This window comes from Astatotilapia calliptera, chromosome 7 (genome assembly GCF_964374335.1).
Source record: "Astatotilapia calliptera chromosome 7, fAstCal68.1, whole genome shotgun sequence".
Taxonomy (NCBI): Eukaryota; Metazoa; Chordata; class Actinopteri; order Cichliformes; family Cichlidae; genus Astatotilapia; species Astatotilapia calliptera.
This window is the reverse complement of record NC_137428.1, coordinates 16,504,526-16,519,168: the sequence shown is the minus strand read 5'-3', so window position 1 is coordinate 16,519,168 and position 14,643 is coordinate 16,504,526. Positions and strand designations below refer to the sequence as shown.

General features: G+C 39.5%; 2 protein-coding genes across 2 annotated transcripts; one reads left to right on the top strand and one right to left on the bottom strand.

Moving 5' to 3' along the window:
* Positions 1-588: 588 nt before the first annotated feature.
* gas1b (growth arrest-specific 1b) lies at positions 589-2,712 on the top strand. Its single transcript, XM_026173257.2, has one exon. The coding sequence runs from the start codon at positions 1,023-1,025 to the stop codon at positions 1,800-1,802; it is 780 nt and encodes a 259-aa protein (XP_026029042.1). The 5' UTR covers positions 589-1,022; the 3' UTR covers positions 1,803-2,712.
* A 5,355-nt stretch (positions 2,713-8,067) lies between these two features.
* Positions 8,068-14,500, bottom strand: c9 (complement component 9). Its single transcript, XM_026173256.2, has 11 exons — positions 14,343-14,500; positions 14,155-14,239; positions 13,784-13,934; positions 13,563-13,704; positions 12,648-12,786; positions 12,318-12,539; positions 11,973-12,213; positions 11,726-11,860; positions 11,306-11,481; positions 9,084-9,318; positions 8,068-8,376 (listed from the first exon to the last, which is right to left on the bottom strand). The coding sequence occupies exons 1-11, from the start codon at positions 14,417-14,419 to the stop codon at positions 8,219-8,221; spliced, it is 1,761 nt and encodes a 586-aa protein (XP_026029041.2). The 5' UTR covers positions 14,420-14,500; the 3' UTR covers positions 8,068-8,218.
* Between the last annotated feature and the right edge of the window lie 143 nt (positions 14,501-14,643).

Sequence of the window (14,643 nt, the reverse complement as noted above, 5' to 3'; positions counted from 1 at the left end):
GTACAGAAAGAACATAATTTCCATAATGACTGCAACGTGTGGTGTCCTAAAACACAAATGGGCAAATATTTACCTTTATAAGAGTTTTCACTAGAGGTGGATCCAAACATCAATAGTATCGATAACCAACGCTGGTATCAGGGAGATACTAGCGCGACAGTATCGATACTTTGCTTCTATTGTCTAAGTTCAGTAAGTAGCCCACTGAATTGTCTTAAATTGTGTGTGTGTGTGGGGGGGGGGGGATATGAAAAAATGTACCCCAAATATGCACTAGCTTTTGTTGTGTTGATTTGTTATTATACAAAGTATCATTAAAATGTTGAAGATTTAAATCACGACAGGCTGATCTTCCCTAAGAAGGCTGCCTTTATAGTTTAAAACTCAGAACGTATTTACTTTGTATCATTCCAAAATTTGCAGTATTGCACAGTACTCATTTCATCACAATGAGATGACAAACGTGTAAAAGATTTCTACACATACATCAATTACGGTCTTCAGCGGTCTGCGTCACGACCGCGTGTGACGAGCGAATCAAAACAATTTATCGGACCAATGGGACGCGGTCCCTGCGGAACCTAGTCACCCCACAACTACACAACCCGCATTTCAAAGCGGTTGCAGCTGGAGTGGATGTGGATTAATAGTGAAAAGAGTGACTTTAGGATCGAGTGTTCCCAGTTGCATGTGGAATAAACAAGCTGTGGGTCTTTCTTTTTTCTTTTCTTTTTTTTCCCTTGTAAACTTCACCAAAACTTTTTTTTTGTGGACGACAGATGCAAAAGTGAGGCCACTAGAGAGGAACCGCACGGACGGAAGGGGGGAAAGTGGAACTTTGTTATGGATTTCGGAACTTTTAGGATCTTAACGTGATGCGCTTGTTGTGCCTACTTTGTGGCGCACCGCTAACTTCAAGTCACCGACTTGTGACGTGATCTAAAATCATCAGGGAGTAGCTCTCTGAACTGTTGATGCGACAGGATGGAGTAACGCTTTTCTAAGATTCATTCTCGGAGGAAATGGGAAGTCGTGCCACATTGATGGAGCGAACAACGGTTTTTATATACGGCGTGTTGATCCTAATCCTCGGTCTCTGTGTCGGATCTCCCAACCACAGCCACCGACTGGTCTGCTGGAAAGCCATCCTGAAGTGTCATGCAGAGCCAGAGTGCCAATACGCCTACAATCAGTACATCTATGCCTGCGCGTCTGTTTTGAGCGGGGAACGCAAAAAGTGCCCCAGTCACTGCGTGTCCTCTTTGATTCAGCTCAATTTAACCCGGAGCGGCCCGGCTCTGGAGGACTGCGACTGCGCCCAGGACCCGAACTGCAGAAACACCAAACGGACCATCGAGCCGTGCCTGCCGCGGACTAGCACCATGGGCTGCACCGAGGCCCGGCTGCAGTGTGAAATGGACCCGCACTGCAGCTCTGCCATGGGGGATTATTTATATCACTGCCGCAAACTTTTCGGTGGAGAAAGGTGCTCAGATGCGTGTCGCAAAGTGATAGCCAACATGCGTTCCATACCTAAAGCGCAGCAGCTGGACACCTGTGTGTGCGACGGCACCGAAAGGAACATATGTGAGTACATCAAAGTCAGCATGAAAACTTTCTGCTCCGACTCCAGTGACAGGTACGCGGGAAGCGGCTTCTCAGACTCCGAGGAGGACACTGAGAATGATTATATGGATCTGGAGGATGAGCCATATGTGGAAAACTCAAGTGACACCGCACATTTTCAGACTGCTGTGTTCAATACTCTGACTACCATTCTGGTTTTAGCCAAAATTATCTGAAAAGAGTGGGAAAAGGTGCCTACTATCGGGGACAGTTAGACCAGACAGGAGCCTAACCCGTGGGACTGGACACCAGAAACAGAGACCAAACTAAAAATGTGTGTTCTTCTAATCAGAACATTCTATTTTATAACTCAACCAAAACCTTCTACTTCATGTCTACAACAATGTATTTAACAACAGGGCTTATGACGTTTGTCAGTCACTGTTGTGGATCAGATAGTAGTTATATTTCAATTACACATTTAAAAAAACATCTTATACTTTTAAAGGAAGCTATTTTTGTATGTTGGTATACATAAATTGTATAGTATATTGTAAAAAAAATAATAATAATTTTGTCTAAATATTTGTTTGGGTGTTATATATAGAGAGAGAGAACATGAGATTTTGCACTGTATCTAAAAGAAAGTCCTGTACTGCATTATCACCACAGAGGAAGGAAATGTGCTTCATTAAAATCCAAAACAAAAAAAAGAAAGCAAAAATGCCTCAAGGTCGTTTTTATTCACAAGCAAGACTGTGAAAGCTCTACAACACTTTCACTTAAAAAAGTAACCCCAAAAGTTGATTAAAACCACTAAAATGTGTTTAAATCCCAAGGCGGATAATGAATCTGTGTAAAGAATCTCATGACCTTGAAAACATGGTGTTTGCTTAAGGTATAAAGTGTTAATTCCAAACTCAAACAGACTGCAGAAGGCCAAAACCCTCCTCCTTGGGATTTGTGGAGAAGTATTCAGTCGGTTTGTTTATTTTCACCCCGTGTGTTTGTCCAAAGTCTTAACAAAGGCACACTGATTATAAGACAACATGTCTGTGTTTGGGTGAATGAAGATATTAAGTGCCCATTATGAACACAGACCTTTGAATGTACATGCACATTAAATAAATAGCATTTTTAAAACTATTTTTGTCCTTGGACTTCCGTGTGTATTTCTCTAGTATATAGAATAGAATAATCCTTAAATTGTCCCACAAGGGGAAATTTGGGTGTAACAGCAGCAAGAAAGACACATGTACAAACAAACAGTACACAAGACACAGATCAGAAACATACACAATTTTTACATATTTACATCAAGGACAATGGTTACCAAAAACAGAGTACCGTACCGTTATTAAATTGAATAAAATTAAATACAGATAAGAGGCAAACCCTGGTTATAGTGCGAATCGGTTGATATAATAGTGCAAGTTACAGCGCTGATGTAAACATCTATGTTGGGAGTAGTTCTGTTTGCATATAAGCATAGTTTTGGCGTTGTGTGTATTCATCAGAGGAGAATGCTGAAGTGGTTTATTCACAGTATTCTGTTTTATTTTATAACATAAAATAACACAATTTATGGTTTTCATTCTTCAATGTCGCAAGTAATCATTTCATTCATTCGTTGGTCTGCATTTACACCACTGGTATTTTTTTGCTATTTAAACCATACCTGAGTTGCAATATTAAGTGTCAGTACCACTCAGCAAAATCTAGAGCTAACTTAACCCAGATTAAAAGGTCAGTGGTATCATAATAACCTGTAAAAATCCATATCCTGTACTGTGTTGCAAAGATGTTGCCCAGAGTCATTGAATTGTTTGTGACAACTATGTTTAATCAGTGATAGCAGTGACACATGCTGTCTGTCTACATGCCTGTGACTCATGCAATGAGTCAGTCAGCTCAGTATACCGAAACAGCCAGTGTCCCGTCCTTCTGGTGTTTTGAAACCAATAATGGCAGCCATTTTGCTTTTAAATAAAAAGAGATGGGCCCATTGTTGAAGGAAAAGTCAAGTGGCACCTCTATTATGCAGAGACAACCCCCCCACCCCCCCAACACACACACACACACACACACAATGGTGCTCTGGCACAATACGAGTTGCACTTCATTCACTCTGTCCTAGTGTTTGGGAGTGGGGGGAGCATGAAGAGGCAGCTACCTCAGAAGAAGAGAGAGGAGTTATGTGAGAGAGTTTAGCTTGATGGCTCAGTCTAATTCCTGCTGACGCTCTGTTAACAGTTCTTCATCTGTTTTGGTTTACTTATAAATAAGTATATAGAAGTATATAGTCATTGTCTCCAACTTCTATCAGAGGCTAGGAGGATAAATTCCTTCAGTTTTGTACACTGACTACACTGTGGAAAACATCAGCTGTTAATTGACAGCTGTAAACAGAATAACCCAAATAATAAATCCTAGAAAGGTCGTAACTGTTAAAAAAAAGTTATGCAGAAGGGGCCTTTCAGGGTCTTTGTTATGAAAAGAAAAAGGCTGGTACTGGCACTTTAAGAGAGCAGGCCTCCAATCCAACCATTAATAATTGTAATGCCTTTTTATTATTGTTTGGGATAATGAAGGGATGAGAGTCATACGGGGGCCCCGTCAATACATTGCCCTGAAATGTTTTCAATTAACTTTTGGTACCAAAGAAAAATGGGAAAGTAGTGTTTCATTCCCTGTGCTGAAACAGAAAAGAGTCAACAGGGGCTTTTTTCGTGCACGGAGCACAACCTCATTAAAATTGCCTCATCATAACTCAAACTGTTGCTCGGCCATCCTCCCCTCTGGCCCACCTCAAATCATTCGACCTCTAGAATATGCCGTGTCAAAGCAGACAGGCACATTTTTATTACTTTTATTGTTTACTTTGCAGACAATATTCAGGCAGTCCACGGTCGTTCATATGCAACTTCTTATCATTTTGTTATTTTTATGCTTCAAATGTTATTGGCTAAAAATAAAAAAAGAACATCTAAACTATGAAATATGTTATTTGAATTCAACGTATTTGGCCCAATCCCGTGGTTTATTTTGATGTCCCAACCTGTTTCTTAGCTCAGTGGCAATAAAATAAGTCATTTCCTGTGACAGTGCCACTGGACTTCTAAAGCAGCTCAGTCGCCAGCCTGACTTTTTTCTGCTGAGCTTATTTGGATACTCGCAGTCTTGGAGAACTGCTTTAATTCAATTATGCTCTAGTTTGCCTGAGGTGAACCCACAGAAATGAAGTTAAAAGGGACGAAACAAAGAAAGTAAGAAAGTAAAGAAAGAAAAAGAAGTTTCAAGGGCAACAAGTTGTTATGTTTAAGAAAGCCAAAGCTGGAATAAACAGAGGTAAACAAAAAGGAAAAGGTAAGCAAAAGCAGCAGAAACTACCACTGTTCTCCCTTTTATTTTGAAACCCATGCAGACTCTCAAACAGTGAGTGAGGCATCTTACTTGGTTAGACATTAGACATCCCTTCAGTCTCATTAAACACATGTAAATGATTAATCTGAAAAAGGATAATAATAACTAGAACTATTTGTTGTAGCTCTGTAAGATCAAAGTTTGCACCTGCAAAATATCAACATGTTCAGTTTGAGTATTAATGTAGCATAACCCTAAACTATAGATCACATAGCAGCAAAAGATTTGGGAGAATCTATTGTAGCAAAAGGATAGTTTCATTTTTTGTGAATTGCACAAAAAGTGACAATAAAACTCAAATGAAATGACTTGAATTTATTGATTTATATTTTGTGGGAGGATGATTGTTTGATTTCATTCCCAAAAAGCTACAAGCATTAAAGTTTCTAAATGCTTCTTTAGATATGGGCAACCCTTTAGCTGTGATCAAAAGTAAACAAACTTACTGCAACAGCAATGTAAAGTGAATAAACCCCAGTGACCCACAACAAGAAGAGGTTATGAGATGAGCCTGAGGAAGGGAGTACCCGGAGCTTTAGAGAGGTTGGGAAGGTGGAGGAGGGGGTTGATTTATGAGTCAGGGTTAATGGGGGAAGGGATTGGACTGGGAGAGGGCGTTGAATGTCAGGGGTTTTCTAGCCTCTCTGAATTATGATGCAAAGAGGGAATATTTATTCAACCAATCAGATCAGGTTCTCGTGGATAGCTGGAGAGGAATTATCTTTTGGTTCCCTCCCCCCGGTTCCCTCCTGCAGTCCTGCTGAAGAGCAAGTTCTCAAGGAGTTAGAGAGGGAACACAAAACATCGCTGACAAGGGGTATAACTTCATTTCCACGGTGCTGGGACAGCTGTGTGAAGTAATCTGCCGTAGCAGCCCTCTAAAATTTCAATGCATTTAGTGACCCAGGGAAGAGGGGTGGGGGCGACTCCAACTGTGTTAGTCATTTAAGAGTGTGAGGCGGGGTAGTTTCACACTATTCTTCGGGCTTTTTGTTACCTGTTCCTCACAGAAAGCAAATGTTTGCGAGATTCAAAAACAATGCCACAGAAATGGAAACTGAGCATTTGTTCTGCAGCTTTGGAGAAACAAGCAAAGTGAAGAACTTTCTGATTTAAGTTGAATCTTTATCAAGTAGAATAACTTGCATGTTATAACTATATCACAGTGAAGTGTATTTTATTTAAGTGACGCCAAATCTTATTTTCCCCCATTGTGCATAACCAGATACTTCACAGACCAGCGGTCCCCAACCCCCGGGGCACGGACCGGACCGGTTGCTGTATTTATCCGCGACACCTTAAAGGCTGGTCCGTGAAAATATTGTCAGACATAAACCGGTTTGTGGTGCAAAAAAGGTTGAGGACCACTATCATACACTATTTGATAAAGGAAAAGCATATTATTATTTAGTATTTATCACAGTTCCTTCATAGCACATCAAATACAGATGTATATAAAAATATGCAGTATGCAGTTTAAATATGCATAAATATTGTCCCTCTACAAAAAAATGACTACAACATTGTAGAATTTAAACTATTAAGTTATCCAAACGAGTTCTTAGAGTGCAAATTTTCACACGGTCCCGTGTGATTCAGCATGTAGTATGTGTTTAATATTTCTTAAAAAGAAAAGAAAAAAGAAAGAGAGAACTGGGCAGTCTATTGATGAAGAGGAGTTCATTATTTTCTGCAAATGGTGCTGCTAAGGACGGAGTTAAGAACAAAACGTTTTCCACTAAGATAATGGCTTGAGGCTGGGTTGCTGACTGCAGTGAATGGAGTTTCCCTGGAGCTCAATACGGTCCCAAAGTTTTACTCCATTATGCTGACATCCTAAAGGCCAGGGGCCACCACCCCCCATGGTTATTTCTCAAGTATGCATTCATTCCCCCACACACAACCTTCAAGTAGACACACACCCATTTACTCACACAGAAATGTACACATATGCACGCTCACACAAACACACAAACTTTTGGACTTACTCTTTAAGCAATGACAGCAAGTGATACTCCCAGAAATCTGATATTGGAAAATGTAATACATACAAAATACTTCGCCACAGTATGTCAAAGATGAGGCCTTCTGCAGCACAATATTGGAAAAACCTCCCACTCCAGTGCCAGTATTTCACAAAAGGAAGGAAAACAGTGAAAAAGAGGTTGGGCACTGTATATTACAGCACCGGACTTCTGACTTCTCACATTATAAAAAGCACAGGTGTTTGTAATATTATTGGCAATAAGATTGATGCTTTTCAAATGTCCTGGACAGGAAACGGAAACCAAAACACATTTCATTGACATTATTTCTCTGATTTGGAATTTGTAAATCCAAACTACACACAATTTGTAAACTACACATGCTATGTACTTTTTTCAGGAAAATTTCAACCGGGATGCAGCATTCTCCTCTCAAACATGTACGTATCGAACATGCTGCATACCGAGTTGCAGGCATGTAAGTAAAACGAGTAAAGTTTTGATCCAAAATCCACAATGGATCATGTATTCTCCAGGAATGGCAGCATACAAGGTGTATTTTTAATTTTCATTAGCACTCATAAACAGTATTAAACACAAGAATTACATTTATTTCAAGTTCCACATTCATAATATAGATATATATTGTAATATATCTATATCATAGCTAAAGCACTTCTGGATGGATGCAAACTGCATTTTGTTGCCCTGTACCTGTGACATGTGCAATGACAATAAAGTTGAATTCTATTCTATTCTATTCTAATGCCTTATGATCCTTTAAGATTTCAAAGATATTTTGGGGGCTTTTAATTACATATAAACAAAGAAGGATGGTCATCCTTTATGTTTGCTGTATGTCCAGCACCTCCAAATCTCTCGTCTCTGTCCACTATTTGTCCTCAGTTGTCAGTTTTCTTTCCACCCAGTTGCCTTCTACTCATCTGGTTCTTATTTGCACGGTACAGCCAGATGGAATGTGGCCACATGCCTTTAAGGATGAGCTATTAGCCCATTAATATAATTCAGCCAACACTATCTGAGTGAAGCAAAGCTGAAAGATGCACACTGTTAGAGAGAAAGACAAAGACCATTTGAACCTAAATGTTTAATTTAGATCCCGATAACATGTTTTTTTTACACCTTGACATGTCAAAAATATGCCTTAAGATTTTGATGGTGCCATATATGTATCAGAGAGAATAAGATTGTGAAAGAAACTCTCTAATTTAGTTCTTTTGCTATTAGCAGTACTCTTCACTGTTTCTGTCTCCACTGCACGCAGCTCCCGGGACACCATCTGTGTTACAGCCACGTGTCCTGGTGCGTTTCCCTCCACTGCAGTTGGACCAGGCAGACCAGCAAGACCAGTTACCTTCATGAACAACAGCCGGCCTTGTACCTGGCACACATTTTTCAAATTAACAAATGCAGGGAAAATTACTTAAAGCAACATGAGCGAGGCCTTGTTAGAATGATAAGATTTACGATCCCAATTCCAAAAAGAAAGGTGGGACGCTGTGTAAAATGTAAATAAACCAGAATCCAGTTATTTGCAGATCTCATAAACCCATATTTTATTCACAATAGAACATAGAAAACATATAAAATGTTTAAACTGAAATTTTGCTATTTCATGGAAAAATATTAACTTGTTTTGAATCTCAAATCTCAAAAAAGTTGGGACAGGATGATGTGGCATCCATGTTTTCCATAAGGAATTTCAAATATCAATTAATCTGATCACAGAACACTTTTCCGATTTGTCTCAGTCCATTTTAAGTAATCTTTGGCCAAAAGAAGACCGCAGTGTTTCTGGATCATATTCACATATGGCATCTATTATGCACAAAAGAGCTTTAATCTGCATTTGTGGATGGTGCAGAAAACTATGTTTCAGTGCTGATTGTGTAAAGAGCTGAGGCATCCAATATTGTGTTCCAGTTTCTGCCTCAGGTTTCTTTTTTAAATCTTATCTACATTCTGTGACTAAGATATGGGTTTATGAAATCTGCAAATCATCAAAATCTGCTTTTATTTAGCATTTACTTAGCATCCCAACTTTTGTTGAAGTTGGGTTGCATTGAGAAAACAACTGTTTAGGCTTACCTTGGACACGAATTCTATCACGCTTGTAAGTCTGGCAAGCGGCGCCTTCAAACAATTGCGAGCACAGACAGATACACTTTCCATCCAGCAGAGCAAGAGTGCCTCCATTTTGACAGGGCCTGCACTTGCATACGTTATATTCTGCCACATACTCTGCAATAGCCCGCTTCAAGTTTGATATCGTGGAGTTAGCGCCTGGGATTTCCAGTGGAATTAACATGTGGATGGGCTCTGGCTGCCATAAACAACAAAATATATGCAATATGTTAAAATACATTAGAACATATATTAGAAGGAGTTTTGTTAGAATATATTAATATTTTTTCATTTCATATTTATCGTAATTTGTTGTGTTAGCATGCTAATATTTAGCAGTGAGTGTTGAACACAAAGTAGCCTTTAAACTTTGAGCCTTTGCCTTTGCAAAGTCAAAACTATGACTGATAGAAAAGCTCCAATTAAGGCTGCACAGACTCAAGGATCTAAGTTTTAAAAAAAATAAAATATAACTTCTTCATCCCTTTCTTGGTCTTCCATGTGAACCTGTTGATGATGTGGACACCGAGGTACTTGTTCTCCTTCTCCACATCAACACATAATTTCCTTAGGGATTAATAAGGTATTCTGATTCTGATCCTCTAACAGAATAGACATGGAGGATGTAGCTGCTGATGCATCTAAAGTCAATTACCATTTCTCTCGCCTTATTTACATTCAGAAGAAAACGATTCCTCCCAGACCACTCTGCACAATCACCCACTGCACTGTTCCTCTCGCCAGCTGCTAATAATATCCAACCACTGGAGAACTGTCAGGGTATTTCTGTAGGTGGCATGACCCCGCAATTGTATCTTGAGTCTGAGGTGTACAAGGTGAACAGAAATGGAGACAGTACAGTCCTCTGTGGAGACTCTGTAGTACATATAATCAACTCACACTGAGCACTGCTCAGTCACACATACTGCAGTGTGCCTGTCCGGTAGGTGGTAATCCAATAGGTCAGAGGTATAACAAAACACATGTCTGTGTTAAGTTTTTTAGTAAACACTCATCTATCACATTGCAACTGTTCAGTGGCATTTAACAATTCTATGAGCTCACTACATTGTTGTCTACATAAGATTCCCTAAAGTGAAAGTGTAGAGTCGGGAGTATGGCAGTTCATTTTAAGGATGACATTTATGTGTAAAGTTTCACAGCAATTCGCAGTTGAGAAAGTTTAAACCATGTGAGTGCACCAGAAGAAAAGTAAATGTCATATGTGTAGTAGAAGCTACCTGCATAAATGCTGTGCTGATTCATTGAGTTAGGTAATGTCACCAGTTTAGTGAAGACACTGATGATAGCCCTAGATAATATAAAAGTCTGGTTTGATTACAGTCATTAGATCAAATTTCTGCAATAGCAATCCCTTAAGAGATTTTGGTAACACTTTATACTACAGCCAAAGGAGCTTTTAATGAAATCAATTCAATATTCATTATGTTGGTGTGCATGATGAATTTTATTAGTCCATTATTCTTTTATTTTACCTTATATTATATACTTACTGCATATTTATTGTTGTTTCATGTAAAAACCTGACTTGTTACCCCCTTTTTCCACTAGGCCTACCTTTAAGCATTTGTATAATTTGTGTATCCTTTCTGGTAAAATACCCAGAATGTAGGCATTACAGTGGTCCCTCGCTATAACGCGGTTCACCTTCGGCGCCTCGCTGTTTTGTGTGCAATTTTGCACACTTTTGTTTTGTTTTGTTTTTGTTTACAGCGCATTGTGTTCTGCATCCTGATTGGCTGTAGACCATGGGCCAGTCAATCTCGTGCCGTGTCTCCTGTACAGTGCAGAATGCGTTCAGCTTGTCAAATTTACATAAATCTTCGATCACTAGCAGTGTGACTCTGAAGTGCTGGACCGTGGGTGCCTTTGGTTTCATTCTATAATACTGGACTTATTTTTCTACAAAGGTTTGAACTTTGAGAGAGTTTAAACAAGAGAGAAAAGTGTGAAAATGTTAATGCCTTTCTGAGAAAAGTGTATAAAGTGTGTAGTGAGGGGTTTTGCAGCCTTAAAACATCTATAACAATTGTAAAAAATAAAGTTGGCTACTTCGCGGATTTCACTGCGGGTTAGAACATAACTCCCGCATAAACACATACATTTATACAGTATGTATATTTCAGTTTAACTTGCTCTCGCCTTGCTGTGACCTTTATTCGTACCTCACTGTGCAGCAATGCAGGGGCCTCTGTGATGGTCCGAGCCCATTCCTGATATGTTGCAAGGTCCATCACTCCATCCCTATTTAGTTTAGCCCTCATACTAACAGCACTTAGTAGGGTACCTCCCTTGACTGATGTCATCACCTCATCCACCATAGCTTTTCCTTCAGCCTTACCTGTGTGGCAACAGAAAAGGAAACTTTAGTGACTTTTCATAATCAGTGCAGTGACTCGCTCCAAATTCAGTTTAAGACTTTAACTTTGGATTTGAACTTTTCTGTTTTAATACAGTTAAGTTTCATGCATGCAGCATTCCTTGAAGTAAAACACCAAAATACACTTAAACTGTGGAAAGTGGTTGGGAATTTAGTCAGAATCATCAAGCATGCTAGCTTTGTTCATTTAACAGGGAATGCAAACCTTCGTCCATTTTTGATTTATTATCACAATGTTTAGGCTTATAGTGTCCGCTTATACTGTCCGTCGTAAGTGTGGAACTGAGGCCTCCTTCAATGCCTAATGTGATGCAGTCTTGAACTTCTCTCTGCGTCATATCTGCAAGAACAATAAAGTATAGATAATTAGTGCTTATCACTTGTATTTAATCAACACACCATAAGGCTGAAGAAGCTTCATAGCAGAAAAGAATGATTTCAAATAGACATACTTCTTTGCTTAATGGTCTCATGGTCGAGGACATAGATCAATTCGTATTCACCGCCGGTTTTCCCATTTTTTGTGTAATGGGTTCCATAGTCCTCCAGGAAGGCAAAATAAATTCCCTTCTCATATTGCAAAGGTAAAGATTTGACATGCACCAGGAATTCATCTGCTACTTTGAGCTCACGGGAGCGCATCCTGTAGGTGCTCAGTTGAACTTTGCCCTTCACCCGCATAAAGTTGTTGTTCTAAGTTTGTGGGGTCAAAAAAAAAAGAGATGCAGCTTGTCCATAGAATATTGATTATTCTGGGTTGTACATTAGATTCTGTGAAATTATTAGAGGATATTTACCTTAATTTTGGTGTTTTCGGTGACCGTTTTAATCATTTCTTTCCTCTCATACTGACTCGATAGTCCAACATTTAGAGAAATATTCGACAAAGACTCCTCAGTTGGGGTGAGTTTGAAAGAAAGACCAGCATCAATGTTGACACTCATCTCAGTGAGGATTTCACGCAGAAGGCTATGAGTGTCTTCAAAGAGTGCTTTCGAAGCTGTTTCTTCCACTAACGTCTGAAACAACAGAATACATATATCAGTATTGGGTGGCAAAACAAAATCCTTTACATGTGTTCACGATCAGTTTATAATACTGAAATTCTTTTTGTTGCCATGGTTAACCTGATAGTTAAGCACGCCGACGTTCCAGGGCAGCCTGTCAAACGTCCCAGTGTTTGGATTCCTCACTCGATCACATCTCCCGTTGAAGTAATCATTGTTGAACGGGTTCATTCGAGGATCTGTACCCAAGATGTTGATTCTGGTGGATGAACATAGAGGCCACTTTAAGACTTTTACAGTGTTACCCCAGTTCAAGAGTTTTAATATTATAGAAGGCATCCTCATTCTCCTTCTTTGTAAGAGTCAGGTGAAAAGACTGATACCACTCGTGCACTCTATCCATCCATTAAACAGGACGTTAAAGTCAGAAGATCCAGGTTAAATGGCTTAGACTCTGGGTAAAATAGCCAGTACTTCCATCCAGACAAAGATTTCCTCTTATGTGAGCTGGTCATCCTTTATGATTTTAGTTAAATATAAAAAGCCATAAAAAAGATTAATTGTCTGTTTAATAGGATAAAGTTAAAGCCTGGCCAAGCATGGTTGGTTAGTGGCACCAAATTAAGTACGCACAGCAAGCTCCCAGTACAAAAAAGTCCATCCCTTGCCTGAAGATTCTGCATTTTTATAAGCCGATATCTTTTTGTAGGTTGTAGGAAACATCCTGCCTCATTTATGACACCTATCAGTGAAATTAACGTGTTCATCAGTCTTTTGGTGAAAAATTTCATAACAGACCAGCTATTGTTAAAAATATTAAGAAAAAAATCTGTGGATTTTTTGCTTAAAAGCAGCTCACATTTAAAACGCCTACTCTGCTAGGAAGCTGGTTTTCTGTAAACATTGTCACCAATAGATGTTTATGTGTCTCCCCAATGTAAATGATTTACTCTTTCTACCAAGTATTCATTTTACTGTCATGCTAATTTATAGTGACTCTTTATTTCCCACTGATTGAGCTCTTTAATAACTTACCCATATCCTGCTGTCCTGCCTTGCTCATTGCTGTCAAGGACTGCCGAGCCACAGGGTTTACGCTCTGTCTCACAGTCTTCATCTGATCCATCTTCACAGTCATAGTCTCCGTTGCACATTAATCTCTTTTTAATGCAAGACCCTGTGTAGAGACAGAGAATTGCATGATACTGCTCCCCAAAAACAAAGCGATAAAGACTGAGGTACTAATACTGTGGTACCTGACTCGCACTGGAACTCTGAGTCTGAGCACGCACGGGGAGGCGGTAGCTCGCATTGACCATCAGGTACACAGAACTCCCTGTCTCCTATCGATTCCTGGCAGGCTCTACCTCCAAACTGGCCAAATGCTTCTGTACTTCGAGAACGCCTCTGAGGATAATACATAGTGTCACATTAAAGATAAAGACAGAGAGCAGCACTGCAAAAGAAGATTGGCTGTGAGCGGCACTGTGCATAGATAGTAGACCACTACTTCAACCTGTTTAGTCTGATTATTTATTATTATAGACTTAAAAAGTTAAAAGCATTCTAGCTTGGGCACTATTAAGTTCACAGTCTCTGACACTGATCAAAATCCTAATTGACTCACTCTGGTTTTTGTGCAAGGATCACAAGAACTCCACCCTGACCAACGACTCCATGCACAGTCCACAGCTGGCGGATCAGGATTAGCCCTAAAATACACAAATTAGACACAATAAACTCTCTAAATAATAATAGTAAATGATTAAACAAACATCCTTAATGTTGTGTAAGTGAAGCAGGAAATATACATACATGCCTTCCCCAAGAAGTGCCAGAGCTAGACAGAGGCCAGCGAGAGCCAACTGGAGAGCGATTTCAAGCCTCATCATAAACCTTTGACAGCACAAATGATACCGTGCCTGTCCTCCTTTAGTCCTTTAAGCTACCACCTTGTTAATGATTATCCATCTGCTAAAGGACTGTGTTTTTGTTGTTGTCACAGTCAATAATTTGGATTTCAGGTGCAGCAAAAATCAATTCAGTGCTCGGAAACTCCCAAAGCAGAGTTTACAGTGTTTGTCTGCATATAAACATCTTACTCACACAGCCTCAA

Excerpts from the sequence above, each read along its gene's own strand:
- gas1b (XM_026173257.2), top strand. The coding sequence starts at position 1,023 with ATGGGAAGTCGTGCCACATTGATGGAGCGAACAACGGTTTTTATATAC.
- c9 (XM_026173256.2), bottom strand. The coding sequence starts at position 14,419 with ATGATGAGGCTTGAAATCGCTCTCCAGTTGGCTCTCGCTGGCCTCTGT. Across the intron at positions 13,705-13,783 it reads AGAGTTCCAGTGCGAGTCAG|GGTCTTGCATTAAAAAGAGA; the intron begins GTACCACAGTAT and ends GTCTCTACACAG. Across the intron at positions 8,377-9,083 it reads TGATAGAATTCGTGTCCAAG|GTACAAGGCCGGCTGTTGTT; the intron begins GTAAGCCTAAAC and ends AATGTGTGCCAG.